Genomic DNA, 15,431 nt, shown 5'->3' on the forward strand with positions numbered 1-15,431 from the left:
GTGGCTAACAAGAGGGCTAGAATGTGGAGTTGAATTCCCTCACCCTGTTGTAAATTATGTCAGAGGACCATGGCACAGCAATAACAGTCTTAGACAGCAACAGCTTTGAGCAGCTCAAACAAGTCAAATATAAAATACATGGTCACTGACTTTTTAAACTTCTACATAATTATAATTAGGATACCAAGGGTGAAAAGTTGTCCTTTAAAAGGAAGGAATTTAACTTAAGCTGGCATTTAACAATACAGATACAAAACAAACACTTTTAGATTACCTAAAATTACTTGGAGTTTTGGCATTAATTGCAGAAGCTAAAATTAAGAAAAGGTGTTTTGTTTTCAAATAGCAGAAACAAATAATTTAAAACCATGTGCTTCAGTAATCCTTCTTAAATAACCTACTTGGAAAAATATCTTCAAATAAAACACAATAACAAAACTTTATAATACAATGTAATATTGCATAAGTTCAGTATCTGAAGCCACATGAAAAATTTGACTCTGATGAAGCCTGCCCACATTAGGAAAGCTGTGTACAAAAACAGTGCAAACATAATGGTGCTTTCATTTTCTGTTAAAACAACTTTGCATCACACTTTTGTTCACATAAAGTATTTAAAAATAAAACAATCAGCTTTTTTTCCTTTTTTAAAAAAAAGTACTATACAAAAATGAGGTCATATCTGTGGGTAAGCAGCTATTTAAATTGTATATCGGACAAGGTTACAACCAGTGGGGTCAAGGGTCACCTAATTCCAGACTAAGGCTCATTAGTTAGATCCAACAGTGGATATTTTTGACCACAATGGAGAAGGAAGTTAAATCAGATATGAAGGGTTATGAAAAGTCAGTAAGCCTACACTGTCCTCATGCAGTTATTTTTCTGTGAATCAGTGTCAGGTGGAAAATGCAATTAAAAGTAATGATCCGTGTTTGTAAGTAATAATCTGTATAGGTGTTCTGGAAGGTGTATACACTAGCTATACGGTATCCTGGCTTATCACCAAAGTAGTTACAAGGCCATGATATTTAAATCCCAATTTAAAATTTCAATACAGAATTCAACATTTAAATGATAGATGATACCATAATCCAATGAAACTTTTGGCTGCAGGTGAATACCTGCAAATATTTCAGAAAAGAAACTGCTGTCAAACTGGTATAAAAGAGAAGTATATCCTTGTTACAAAGATGTAGACAGCATCGTGCTCTCAGCCATTTAATCTTTAACTGAGAAACTGCAAACCATGAAATAGCAAACATACAAGGCTGATTCCAAACTACCAGAAGATAATGGGATTCAGATTATCATTAACATTTCATTTTCACATCTTATGTCGCATTGAGCTTTATAGTGCACTACTGTTTATTGGCTTAATACAACTAATTCAAGATCCCAGTACGACTTGTTTAACCTGTAAGCATTTATTAACCATTTCAAAGCCTGTGCTTCTCCTAAATTGAATATTCCCTGATTCAACAAACCAAATATTTTTACCGAAAAACACATTCTTAACTCAAAAATATCACATTCACAAAATGTGCAAGCTTCCTTACTAGTTTTACTAGGAAAGTAGGAACTAAAGTATGACCAATCTTTACAATGAGTATTTGCAATTGTCTTGATATCTAAATGGCATATGTAGACTCTAATTACCCTACTCAGTGGATGCTGAACTGCTAACGGATACACCATCTGACTAAAAATAGCTTTATTTTTTCCAGCCTTAACTTCAATCTTCAACTAACCAATGAATATCATCTTCTACAGACATATTTAAACAGTGGAAGTTAATTTCTGAAATTTCTGATATTTTCAATAGCAATATCCCAAATGGAAATTCAGTATGGTACAACATGAAATTGCCTAGTTTATTTCCCCCAAAACAAGCTGCACTTGTTTTTAACCAGTACAATATAAGAAGATTTTGTTTGAGTGTCTCCCAGGTTTTGACACTGTATTCCCACACTTTTCAAGCTAGGGAGAAGAAATGCATTCAACCTTTCTAAACCCTTTATCTAACAAAAAGTACAATTCTGTTCATCATACAATCTGGTATACTTAGACTTACACCTGTACAATTGTGTCTTGAGTTTGTTTTCAGGTGAAACAAAATTTTATGGTTACAAATGTTGTGCAGGTACAACATGTTGAAGTAGTTATGGCAAAGTGCTTTTCCACTGTTGGATCTTTTTCAAATAGAATTTGAAATAGACAATTCAATTTTGAACTGTACAACATTAACAATATTACACCAGTGACTGCACATTATAAGATCATGTCAAACATGGATGTAATATTAAATTATAAGGATTTCTATAAGGTGATTTTTTAGCATTATAAATGGTCAATGGTTTAGCTAGTTACAAGAGCACACTCTGCCCAAATCAACATCATGGATCCACCCATTAAACCGTAATTGATGTTTTTGGTTATAAAAATAAATAATTCTTGCAACAAGAATGAGGGTCCTCATTAATAATATGTTAATGTAACTTAAAAAGAAGAAAACTTTCTGCATATTTGGAATGATTCTTCTTCAATATTCCAATTCCACCTGAACCTGTGCTTGCTTAAAAAAAATTAGAAAATAAAGCAGACATCACATTTTAACATATGCTATGACTGGTCTTAAGGATATTGTAGGGTCATATACACATACAAACACACTCACACCCACATACTTCACAGCATTACCCAAACTACTGTCCTATACTGATCTTTACTGCTGATCTGTTGTCTGCCTCATTTTTTTTTAAAAAGTGCAACCTAGATCACAATACATTCAAGTCACTGTCTAAGGCAAAATGACTAGTATGTGTACTCCCAACTCCTTTGGTTTCTGCTTAAGTATATTAGCTGTCTTTTTTTTAAGCATGCAGTTTTATCAAGGCTTAATGGCAATATGCCATGTTCATATGCAGAATTACATCTGTCAAGAAGCTGGTACACAGGGAACATGCCTTAGTTAAATATCTCTGCATATTAATGGGCGGTGGGTGGATGGGCTGGTTACGTGAATAGGGTTCAAAATACTTGTGAGTTTAGCACATGTTGCATTACCACATGGAGTTGTGTACTGTCTTTGCACAGCATTGTAGTCATTAAAAAGCTAAATTTCACACATTTCAACTATTGTTGTGGTGGTTTATTTTTGTGTAAAAGTTCTGTCCCCACAGGTAAGAATCATGTAGCTTTTCTTTCACTAAATCAGTTTCTTCAAAACATAAAAATCCTGAACGAGGATCAACCACAGCCCAAACGTAATGGATACGGAGCTTGGCTGATTCAAGTATTTTAAACCCTGTTGTTACTTGTTTAGGAATACGAAAGTGTTGCCTTAGCATAGGAACTAAATAGTCTGGAAAGTGTTACACGCTAGTGACCTGTATAACAAATCTATCGTACAATATTCAGCAGACACTCATTTACATCTGCTTTCCCTCATTTTTTAAAAAATTTCCATTTGAGTGCTTCCCCTTAGACAACTGGTTGAATGTTCTGGTTATATGGGACTCCCAGTTACAATTCGATCTTGCAAGCAGGGAACGATTCATCTTGCATGACGACAGTGCTGCTACTTGCTAGTACCATGATATTCAGGTCCTGTTGCTTCTCATGCGTTTGCTGGTACCATTCCCTCATGACATCTGAGTCATGGGTTGGGATTAAAGTAACCTAAAATCCAACAGAAAACCACGATGAAACTCTATTGCAGGTACAATCCACGAAACAATCAGAGTCTCTGTTAATCATGATTCAATCAGTTATGAAGATATGAGGAAAGTGAAGTCGGTGAAACAAGTTGTCAGCTCTGCGTACTGACCCTTTATTAACACTCAAAAGAGAGTTGAATAAGTTCCTGGCTGGAGCAGAATTCACATCTTACAAAATGCAACAGAAACACAATTTCATTAATGTCAAAAAGACCTCTATGGTATTTCTCAGCAATGACTTTCAAATAAAATTCCAACTGAATTATTTAAAGACATATTAGGCAGATCACAAAAAGCTTTGATAAATAAGTTTTCATGAACTGTCTTAACAGAAGAGAGAAATATGGAGGGAGGAGGGAGGGAGTTGCATTGCTCAGGGCCAAGGCAGAGAAGGAACAAACAGTTACTAATTGGGGGAACAACGAAAATTCAGGCTAGTATGAGTGCAGAGATTTGAACAGGAGTATTATACAGAGACAGAGAGGTGCAATCTTGTAGAAGGATTTGAAAAAAAATCAAATTTTAAATTTGAGGTACTGATGGGCCAAGAATCATCACAGATCAATAATTAAATGATGATCTGTAATTCATTCTTTTTATCTCGCACTTTTTAATAGCAGTGTTACACTTTCTAACTTTCAATCCCTTGGGATCACTTTAAACCATGGCATTTCAGAATCATTGAGACATACAGTACAGAAACAGGCCCTTCAGCCTGACTCATCCATGCTGACCGGGTTTCCTAAACTGAACTAGTCCCATTTGCCTGCATTTGGCCCATATGTCTCTAACTTTTCCTCTCCATGCAACGAACCAAATGCCTTTTAAATGTTATAACTGTTTTCACCTCTATCAATACCTCTGGCCATTTGTTCCATATAGGCACCACTCTGTGTGAAAAAGATACCCCTCAGGTCCCTTTTAAATCTTTCTCCTCTTGCCTTAAATCTCTAGTTTTGGGCTCCCTTGGCTATTCACCTCATCTACACCCCTTATGGATTTTATAAACCTCTATAAGGTCATTCCCTAGCCTCCTATGCTCCAAGGAAAGAAGTCCCAGACTATCCAGCCTCACCTTATAACTCAAATGTCTCAGTAGTAATTTTTTTGCAGCCTTTCCAGTTTAATAGCATCCTTCCGTTGGCAGGCTAACCAGAATTGTACTCCAAATGTGGCCTTACCAATGTCTTGTACAGCTGTTAAAATTGATAAATCAAACCAGTGCATCCAGCATCTCTGCAGCTCTTTCTTTTAGATCCCCAGGATGCACACAAAGTGTCTCAGAGATTTACTGCCATTAATCCTTTAAGTTTCTTTAATACGCTTTCTGCGTGGGTATTAATTACTTTAAGTTCCTCACTCATGTTGGCCCTTGGGTTAACCTCTATTTCTGGCCTGTAATTTGCCTTCTCTTGAAAGGAAAAGACACCGGTGGCAATGGGACCATTAATTGGCCACATATGATCCTCAGTACGAATACCCAGCTTTCAAAGTTGCCAGTATGGTTGCCTCAACTCCAGCCTTATATTAATAAGTCAAAGAGGAAACCAAAATGCTTAAAGATCATTTTAGCAATTAGGATTTAGGAATTTCATTTGAGGACACAGTAATGTTGAATATTACAAGAAATAAGAAAGGGCAAATGTTACAAGACTTCCAAAGGAACAAGATGTTATTGCTCCATTGAAGAGCATGTAAGAAATTAAGCCACAGAAACTCAGCCATTATACTGTAAGAACAAACAGGAGAAGGCTTAAGAGCTCATCACAGTAATGCAGCCAGCAATGAGGTTCATTAGCATATTCCTGGTGGACATGCCCATTTGTAGTTATTGTAACTTCAGTGTTCATTCCAACTTATCAGTAGTAACATTAATGGGAAAACAACTGCATACGGTACAAATAAAAGTTTACAATATTGTAAGTATGCTATTCAATGGGATTCATTTGGAAAATTAGATAAAAAGTAATAAAATGTTTTGAAAGAAAGAATTTTGTAAGCATACCTGCATATTACTACCCCACTGAGACTTGCCCTCCAGGAGAGCATCCAGTACAGCCCTGCTTGGTTCATCCGCTGCATGGTCATTTCCACTCACTACATAGTAGGAAGATCTCACTCGTTTGAAAAACTCTGCATCCACAGTCTTGGCACTGCAGTGATTTGGAATGTATACCAGGTCAAGGTACACAGGAGGTCCTGGAGGCACTGATGGCATGCCTGCTGCCTTACTGCTGCTGGAAGCTTTAACAGACAGAGGACAGTATTTCACTCGAATGGTATTACAAAAATTAATTCTACTGAACAGAAAGAAAATGTCATGTTTTTGTTCTAAACACAATAATCCACCAACAATACTTAAATCAATTAATTTTTTGCCCAGATTTTCCATGCATCTCCTTGAGGTTTGTATTAAGTATATTCTAGAGGTGGTGCTGCTTATACAGTATAACATTGATCATGTGATTCATCAAGCCTAGACAGTGCACATTGGTAGACAATTCACTCACTGAAGGCCTAACACTTCTTATCTAAATACAGGAGACATTTTTTGCCTTGTATTATTATTCCAAATGGATGGTATCACCTTACTACCAATGATCTGCTCAACCTCATATTCAGTTCTATTTTGAAACCAATTAAAGCTTCCAACCCATTGCACATTCTAAAGGAAGCACCAAATTGTGATTTAGAACAGAAATGACAATTTAATTTTTTTTGTCCTCCTTAAGCTCCAGTTCTGTGAGCTTCAGTCCTTTCTGGGTGAGCTCAGTAAGGTCAACTCTAACAGAGAATTGAATCAGAGGCTTTTATAAATGAGTTCCCAATCAAATGATCCCTTTACCCAATGATGGGCAAAGTTCATCACTTGTTGTGGATTTTGAAAGACATAGGGGCATTTTTGAACAGCTTAATATTTCCTTGAACTAAATGAATCCCATCTCGACAAATGTTTCAATAAACATGGGGCTGATAAATAGGATTATTCCAGATTAAATTGTAGCCATCCTTTGTGCACAGTCATAAAATATGGAGAGAACATAACCATTAAAAGTTGAAGCACTGAATCATCAAACACCACATCTGAGGATTGGTTGAAAGTGTTTGCTGTGAAATCTTTCTGAGGAGATAATGAAACAATGGTAATGATGCCTCGGCTCCAACATCACTAACCCTGCATGGTCTTTGCACCGTCTCCTCAGATATCCAGGCCTCCTGCTTTCAACCACCTTCACCAGCACTAACAGCCGTCCCACTCACTGTCATCTTTCTCAATCCCTCCCTCTCTCTTGTTCCAAAAGGCAGCCCACAATAGGGCCAAGGTTGGTTGAGATATCAGGTCTGACATCAGACACCTCATCCACAATGAGGAGAGAATTCTGTCATTTGCAGGAAAAGACTTGGTCTGCTTCCGTCGAGATGCAGAGACATCATTATCCCACCAACCCAACACGTTCCACTCTTCATTCACTTCATGTACACCTCACAGTCTCCCTACTATCAGCCTCACTCATTGTACACCATTTCTAACCAAGGGATGCCTTGGCTTCTCTCCCTTGTGTCTTGCATATAGCAGCAGAATGTCTACAATTTTGATGGAGGAATGTCTGCTTCACCAGAGCTTCATCCATGGGCACAGGGAAGACCAGGACGAGCAGACAGGGATGTGAGAGGCAATGGCAGCTACTCCATGGGATCTAACAGGTGATGGTTTGGCTGCCTCCATAGACAGGTTGGTGCTGGCATTGACAGACAGGTCCAGGTACAGTCCATCACTACAGCCAGTGGGCCTCAGGACAAAAGGCTATGATGGGGGAGATGGGTACTGTCCACTTACTCCAGATCTCCTATCCTCTCAAAAAGAAAGGCAAGTGTCTGAAGGGAACCCAGCCGGAGGAAACACATGTCCCTCAGAAGTCCCTTCTCAGGACATTCCTGAAGTGGCAGCACTGTCCACTACACTCTTCCCGCCAGCTCTCAGCCTTGGACATTCAAGTTGAGAATTCACTTGACTCTGGCACAAGATCCTTGCCCAGACACAGACACCCCCTGGGTTTACCTGACCAGATCTCCAGGGCCAACAGCTCCTCCAGCTCAGCTGCAGAAGCTGGTACATCACTGAGATGCAGCGGGAGGGAAAGTAAGAAAGAAACCTATTACAGCCGTTTTGGTAGCGTGGGTGAACAATGCACTGTATCTGAAGTACCACATTTGTACGGTTTTGTGCTGCATCCATTTATTGAGTCTCTGTGTAGCCCTGAATATTACTGTGCTAACACAATGTCTAACTTCATATCCATGCTGGATGCATCATGAATAGAGTCTGTTGCCACATATGAAAGCAAAATGAACAAGGTGCACACAGGGACATGGGTTATTGCCTCTCGTGCTAAAATATTGATATTCTGCCCCTGGCTTCTGTTTCCAGAAGTGTTCATCTGAATGAAGAGGTCAGTGATATCTGGAGCACATCTGTGATCAGGATATGGCTCTGTGTGTAACATTGATTTAGTGGGTTTTGTAGACCCCCCCTCCATCCCCCTCAGAGCATGGGACACTTACTCCCTTCCACTCCATGTGTGTCTGCAGCCATTTTTCTTCCCAATATATATTTTCAAATTTCACCGCAATGGAAGATGACAGTGAGCACATATTAGCCATTGGCTTCCAGACTCTGTCTCTACAAGTCAGTGAGGCCTCTGAATGTTCAGAACCCCTCCTGATAGCCCTTCGCACGAATTTCATAGACTTCTCACCTGCCCAGATCTCTACCTAACATGGCCACATAAGTCTTCATTTGCCCACCATTTCCCCCTCAGTCCCTGAGCTGACCATGCCAAGTGCAGTTCTATACTACCCCTAACTGCACAGCCCTGGATGAGAGGTGCCCAGACCCCTGACTGACGCCTATATATCTCCACAACTGCATTGCCCTAGCTCCCCCAAGACCCAGACCAGCTGCTATACAGTCATTGGACAGACCATGACCCACTCTCTTGAATGCAGAGGCACAGACTGAGATCACGCTGATAAGATATCTGACCATATCCAATCTCCTGGACTGGTATTGGCTGCTCTTGAGTCACTGTGCTGGGACCCCTGACTGATTGGTGCCTCATAGACTACTTTCCTGAGCCTTTGAGACATGGCTGCCTGTTGTAGCACGTGCGGTGTGTTTGCTGCTTAAGCTGCTGACACATGGTGCAGGTGTGAGTTTGATGTAGCACAGTGTCCCTTGTCAGAGACAGTGCTGACCAGCAAGGCCCGGTATGCAACTGAGCTAACTGTCAAGGTAAGGCAAGGCGTGGACGTTGTGACCTTGTAGGGAGGTGTTAAGTGAGCGAGTGCAAAGAGAGAAAGCGATCAACCCGGAGATGCAGCCTCTTTCAGACCATGGGCTGGTGCCTGTCCCTACACAGAAACTATCCTTGCAGCAGCCTTGTGATGGTTGCTGGTGCTTCCTGCTGATGGATCAGAGAGTTGGCAATGAGGATCATGAGGGTTTTGCTAATGTTGGACGCCAACATTTGTGGGCGGCATGATGGCACAGTGGTTAGCACTGCTGCCTCACAGCACCAGAGACCTGGGTTCAATTCCCGCCTCAGGCGACTGACTGTGTGGAGTTTGCACATTCTCCCCGTGTCTGCGTGGGTTTCCTCCGGGTGCTCTGGTTTCCTCCCACAGTCTAAAGATGTGCGGGTCAGGTGAATTGGCCATGCTAAATTGCCCGTAGTGTTAGGTAAGGGGTAGGTGTAGGGGTATGGATGGGTTGCGCTTCGGCGGGTCGGTGTGGACTTGTTGGGCGGTAGGGCCTGTTTCCACACTGAAGGAAATCGAATCTAATCAAATCTAACCCTGTATTTCCCATGGCTAATCCATCTAACCTACATTTCTTTGGACTGTGGGAGGAAACGGAGGCATCCAAAGGAAACCCATGCAGACACAGGGAGAATGTGAAACCTCCACATAGTCACCTGAGGGTGGGATCGAACCCGGGTTGGTGTGAGGCAGCAGCGCTAACTACACAGCCACCGTGCTACCCAAATATTTCAATTTAAATTTCGCAGCTAAGCATCCTGAAGAGAGTGTGCTTCCAGTGCTGTTTACCAGGGCTGCTACCATCAGCAGGCTGAAAGGGAACCCCCCCACAAATCACAGTCAGTCAGGACGAGGTCAGCCCTGGCTGGACACAAGAGAGGCTGAATATGTGAGGAACTGCTCTTCCAATCAAAGCTCTGTCTGTCTCACATTTCTCCAGTCACAGGCTGTTCCTCTTCCTCTCTCTGTTCCTCACCTACCAGCGGCAATCACAGGATTGGTTGCAGTGATGGAGTCTCTGAGATAACTGTTGGCGGTTTCTCAGCCTCAGCTTTCGATTCAAGGGATGAAGTTTGCAGGGGGAAGGGGACAGTGAAGCAGTGATTGCAAGGAGGGGAGGGCAGAAAAGAGGAGGCTGCAAAAGGTGAGTGGAGAACAAAAATTTGGAGGATGCAAGGGTAATGGGGGGAGGAGAAGGAGGAGGCTATGAGGGTATGGAGGGGAAGAGGAGACTGCAAGGGGAGGAAGAACAGTTTAAAATTTGTTAACAAAAGTATATTAAACGAACTAGCAGGCTGGAAAATTTGAAATAACTGATGCAACAAATTCTCCTTGAAATGAAGATGAAATCTCTTGCTTAAGGCTGTTTATATTGAGGAGGAGCCATAATGGGAAAAATACTGCGGATGCCGTTATTATGAACTCTGTGTCAATTGTTAAATTTAAATCTGAGACTGAGATCTGAGGTGCAGCAAGTAGATTAGTATTTACTTTGGTTAGAGTGTTCCAGCTTTATACATACATGATGGAAACCTGTTCACTGTGACTTCACCAGTCTACATAAGGAATCTTTGGGTAATAGCATTTTGAAATGTTCATTAGTTTTTTGTTGCTAACTTACGCCTATTGTTATGTGCCAATTTAAACACTATGATATCCCATTGTAACCATGGTTTCCAATTCTGGGCATCTGAAGAATGCAATGACTTTGTGTAGAGTTCAGAGCAGATTTACGTGACTGGTTCCAGGGATAAGGGATTACAGAGAAGCTGTCATTGTTCTTGTTAGAACCAAAAACACTGAAGGGATGTGATGCAGGTAAATAAAAATACAAAGATTTAGATAGCAACAGTTTATATTCTAATGTCTATACAATGGATTACAAAATGGTCCAAATGTAACGCCATTTAAGTTAATTGGCTCTAGAACCAGAGGCAGCAGAAAGAAAACTCTTTATCCGAGATGAGTTGAGATTTGGAATGCTCTCTTTCCTGACATTGGGGTGGATATAGATTCAGATGGAAAATGGATAAATACCTTGAGAGAAAAAATAGGGAAGGATGGGTGTAGATGGCAGTGATGGAAGGGAGGGGGAGTGATAGGATGAAGTGGATTTCTCTTTAGAACAGCTGGCATAGATTTACTCAGTGGAATGGCATTTTTGTGTTGCTCTATTCTAGAACCCAAAGGAAATCACAAAAAGGCACTTGGGGGAGATAAAGGCAAAGCATCAGCTTTCTCCCAAGTTAATTACGGCTTCGAACACGGCCAAGCAGGTACCATGCTTAAGGCCATTTATTTCTCAGCGCATTAATTTTGATTAATAATTATCCATAAAAAACAAAATTATGAGACAGAAAGTGGGAAAAGGTAATCTGACTATTCCACCTTCTGTTTGAAATTGTGTTAGCGAAAATTAAGATGAATTACTGAAAGCCAATCATGGGTAACTTGGTCAGAGTTTTACCACTAGGAGCGATACAGAAGATGATGAAAGAAAAATGTGTTATGATCCAGTACAAAATGGAGTTAGGCAGGACAGGGTGTCACTATAAATGCATCATTCAAGACTGAATATTACAGAGGAGGTTTCAGTTTACAGCCATTGCTGTGTAATTATTGGTATCCCTATTTTGGAAAAAAAACAAGAATTCAGATGACAAATGAATTAAAGTCTTAGAGAGATTACACTTAAAATATAAGCCGTAACTATTAATCTAACCTGGGGCAGTGTTTTGTAGAGGAATAAGACAGTGATATTTTCTGGGTCTGTAGATTGTGAAGGAGCAAAAGTGGCCTTTAGTACAGCGATGTGTGCTTCTTGTTAGATGTGGGAGTTTAATGAGAGTTAAGGGTTACTGCAGATTATATCTGTAATAAATGCTGTTGGTTGCAAATCTTATCAGATTGAATGGATCAGTTGGAGAGACAGTTAGAAGTAATGAGGAATTTGCAACAGCAACAGTCTGTGATAGATGGCAGTTACAGGAAAGGGGAAAGTCTCAGATACAGTCACATAGATGGGTTAACTCCAGGAAAGGTAAGAGAGGTAGGCACCTAGTGCAGGTGTGTGCTGTGGCTATACCCATTTCAAACAGGTATGCTGTTTTGGAAAATGTAGGGGGTGATGGATTCTCAGGGAGCGTAGCACGAACAGTCAAGTTTCTGGTATTGAGACTGGCTCTAATGAAATGAGGGGTACCTCGGCTTCCAAGAGATCAATTGTGCCAGGGGATTCTCTAGTCCAAGGTACAGAAGTTTCTGTAGCCAGCAACAAAAAATCAGAATGGTGGGTTGCTTCCCTGATGCCAGGATCAAGGATGTCTCAGAGAGGGTGCAGAATGTTTTCAAGGGGGAGAGGGGCCAGCAAGAGGTCATTGTCCACATTGGAACCAATGACATAGGGAGGGATTCTGAAGGGAAATCACAGAGAGTTAGGCAGGAATTTAAAAAGGAGGTCCTTGAGAGTAGTAATATCTGGATTACTCCCAGTGCTATGAGCTAGTGAGGGCAGGAATAGGAGGATAGGGCAGATGAATGCATGACTGAGGAGCTGGTGTATGGGAGAAAGATTCACATTTTTGGATCATTGGAATCGCTTTTGGGGTAGAAGTGACCTGTACAAGGACGGATTGCACCTAAATTGGAAGGGGACTAATACACTGGCAGGAAGATTTGCTAGAGCTGCTTGGGAGGATTTAAATTAGTAAGGTGGGGGTGTGGGACCCAGAGAGATAGTGAGGAAAGAGATCAATCGGAGACTGATACAGTTTAGAACAGAAAAGAGTCAAACAGTCAGGGCAGACAGGGACAAGGTAGGACTAATAAATTATACTGCATTTATTTCAATGCAAGGGGCCTAACAGGGAAGGCAGATGAACTCGGGCATGGTTAGGAACATGGGACTGGGATATCATAGCAATTACGGAAACATGGCTCAGGGATGGACAGGACTGGCAGCTTAATGTTCCAGGATACAAATGTTACAGGAAGGATAGAAAGGGAGGCAAGAGAGGAGGGGGAGTGGTGTTTTTAATAAGGGATAGCATTACAGTTCTGCTGAGGGAGGATATTCCCGGAAATTCATCCAGGGACGTTATTTGGGTGGAACTGAGAAATAAGAAAGGGATGATCACCTTATTAGGATTGTATTATAGACCCCCTAATAGTCAGAGGGAAATTAAAAAACAAACTTGTAAGGAAATTTCAGCTATCTGTAAGAATAAAAGGGTAGTTATGGTAGGGGATTTTAACTTTCCAAACATAGACTGGGATTGCTATAGTGTTAGGGGTTTAGATGGAGAGGAATTTGTTAAGTGTGTACAAGAAAATTTTCTGATTCAGTATGTGGATGTATCTACTAGAGAAGGTGCAAAACTTGACCTAGTCTTGGGAAATAAGGCAGGGCAGGTGACTGAGGTGTCAGTGGGGGAGCACTTTGGGGACAGCGACCATAATTCCGTAAGATTTAAAATAGTGATGGAGAAGGATAGACCAGATCTAAAAGTTGAAGTTCTAAATTGGAGAAAGGCCAATTTTGATGGCATTAGGCAAGAACCTTAAAAAGCTGATTGGGGGCAGGTGTTCGCAGGTAAAGGGACGGCTGGAAAATGGGAAGCCTTCAGAAATAAGATAACAAGAATCCAGAGAAAGTATATTCCTGTCAGGGTGAAAGAAAAGGCTGGTAGGTATAGGGAATGCTGGATGACTAAAGAAATTGAGGGTTTGGTTAACAAAAAGAAAGAAGCATACGTCAGCTATAGGCAAGATAGATCGAGTAAATCCTTAGAAGAGTATAAAGGCAGTAGGAGTATACTTAAGAGGGAAATCAGGAGGGCAAAAAGGGGACATGAGATAGCTTTGGCAAATAGAATTAAGAAGAATCCAAAGGATTTTTACAAATACATTGAGGACAAAAGAGTAACTAGGGAGAGAATAGGGCCCCTCAAAGATCAGCATGGCAGCCTGTGTGTGGAGCTGCAAAAAAACAGGGGAAATATTAAATGAGTATTTTGCATCAGTATTTACTGTGGAAAAGAATATGGAAGATATAGACTGTAGGGAAATAGATGGTGACATCTTGCAAAATGCCCATATTACAGTGGAGGAAGTGTTGGATGTCTTGAAACATATCAAGTGGATAAATCCTCAGGACCTGATCAGGTGTACCCGATAACTCTGTGGAAAGCTAGGGAAGTGATTGCTGGGCCCCTTGCTGAGATATTTGTATCATCGTTAGTCACAGGTGAGGTGCCGGAAGACTGGAGGTTGGCTAACGTGGTGCCACTGTTTAAGAAGGGTGGTAAGGACAAGCCAGGGAACTATAGACCAGTGAGCCTGACGTCAGTGGTGGGCAAGTTGTTGGAGGGAATCCTGAGGGACAGGATGCACATGTATTTGGAAAGGCAAGGACTGATTAGGGATAGTAAACATAGCTTTATGTGTGGGAAATCATGTCTCACAAACTTGATTGTGTTTTTTGAAGAAGTAACAAAGAGGATTGAGGAGGGCAGAGCAGTGATCTACATGGACTTCAGTAAGGCGTTCAATAAGGTTCCCCATGGGAGACTGGTTAGCAAGGTTAGATCTCATGGAATACAGGGAGAACTAACCAGTTGGATACAGAACTGGCTCAAAGGTAGAAGACAGAGGATGGTGGTGGAGGGTTGTTTTTCAGACTGGATGCCTGTGAACAGTGGAGTGCCACAAGGATCTGTGCTGGGTCCTCTACTTTTTGTCATTTACATAAATTATTTAGATGTGAACATAAGAGGTACAGTTAGTAAGTTTACAAAGAAGGTTACCTCAGATTACAACAGGATCTTGACCAGATAGCCCATTGGGGTGAGAAGTAGCAGATGGAGTTTTATTCAGGTAAATGCGAGGTGCTGCATTTTGGGAAAGCAAATTTTAGCAAAACTTATACACTTAATGGTAGGGTCCTAGGGAGTGTTGCTGAACAAAGAGACCTTGGAGTGCAGGTTCATAGCTCCTTGAAAGTGGTGTCGCAGGTAGATAGAACAGTGAAGAAGGCATTTGGCATGCTTTCTTTTATTGGTCAGAGTATTGAGTACAGAAGTTGGGAGGTTGGCAGGACATTGCTTAGGCCACTGTTGGAATACTGCACGCAATTCTGGTCTCCTTCCTATCGGAAAGATGTTGTGAAACTTGAAATGGTTCAAAAAAGATTTATAAAGATGTTGCCAGGGTTGGAGGATGTGAACTATAGGGAGAGGCTGATCAGGCTGGGGCTGTTTTCCCTGGAGTGTTGGAGGCTGAGGGGTGACCTTATAGAGGTTTACAAAATTATGAGGGGCATGAATAGGATAAATAGACAAAGTCTTTTCCCTGGGGTTGGGGAGTCCAGAACTAGAGGGCATAAGCTTAGGGTGAGAG

General features: G+C 41.1%; 1 protein-coding gene across 1 annotated transcript in view; it reads right to left on the reverse strand.

Moving 5' to 3' along the window:
- Positions 1 to 1,371: 1,371 nt before the first annotated feature.
- Positions 1,372 to 15,431, reverse strand: part of map1b (microtubule-associated protein 1B) — a 123,177-nt gene continuing 109,117 nt past the window's right edge. The window contains exons 6-7 of the mRNA XM_060836221.1: positions 5,722 to 5,960; positions 1,372 to 3,678 (exon numbers count right to left, since the gene is read on the reverse strand). Coding sequence (XP_060692204.1) covers positions 3,523 to 3,678; positions 5,722 to 5,960 — 395 coding nt within the window. The 3' untranslated portion in view covers positions 1,372 to 3,522. The remainder of the gene's footprint in view (positions 3,679 to 5,721; positions 5,961 to 15,431) is intronic.

This window comes from Hemiscyllium ocellatum, chromosome 2 (assembly GCF_020745735.1).
Source record: "Hemiscyllium ocellatum isolate sHemOce1 chromosome 2, sHemOce1.pat.X.cur, whole genome shotgun sequence".
In the NCBI taxonomy this organism is placed as follows: Eukaryota; Metazoa; Chordata; class Chondrichthyes; order Orectolobiformes; family Hemiscylliidae; genus Hemiscyllium; species Hemiscyllium ocellatum.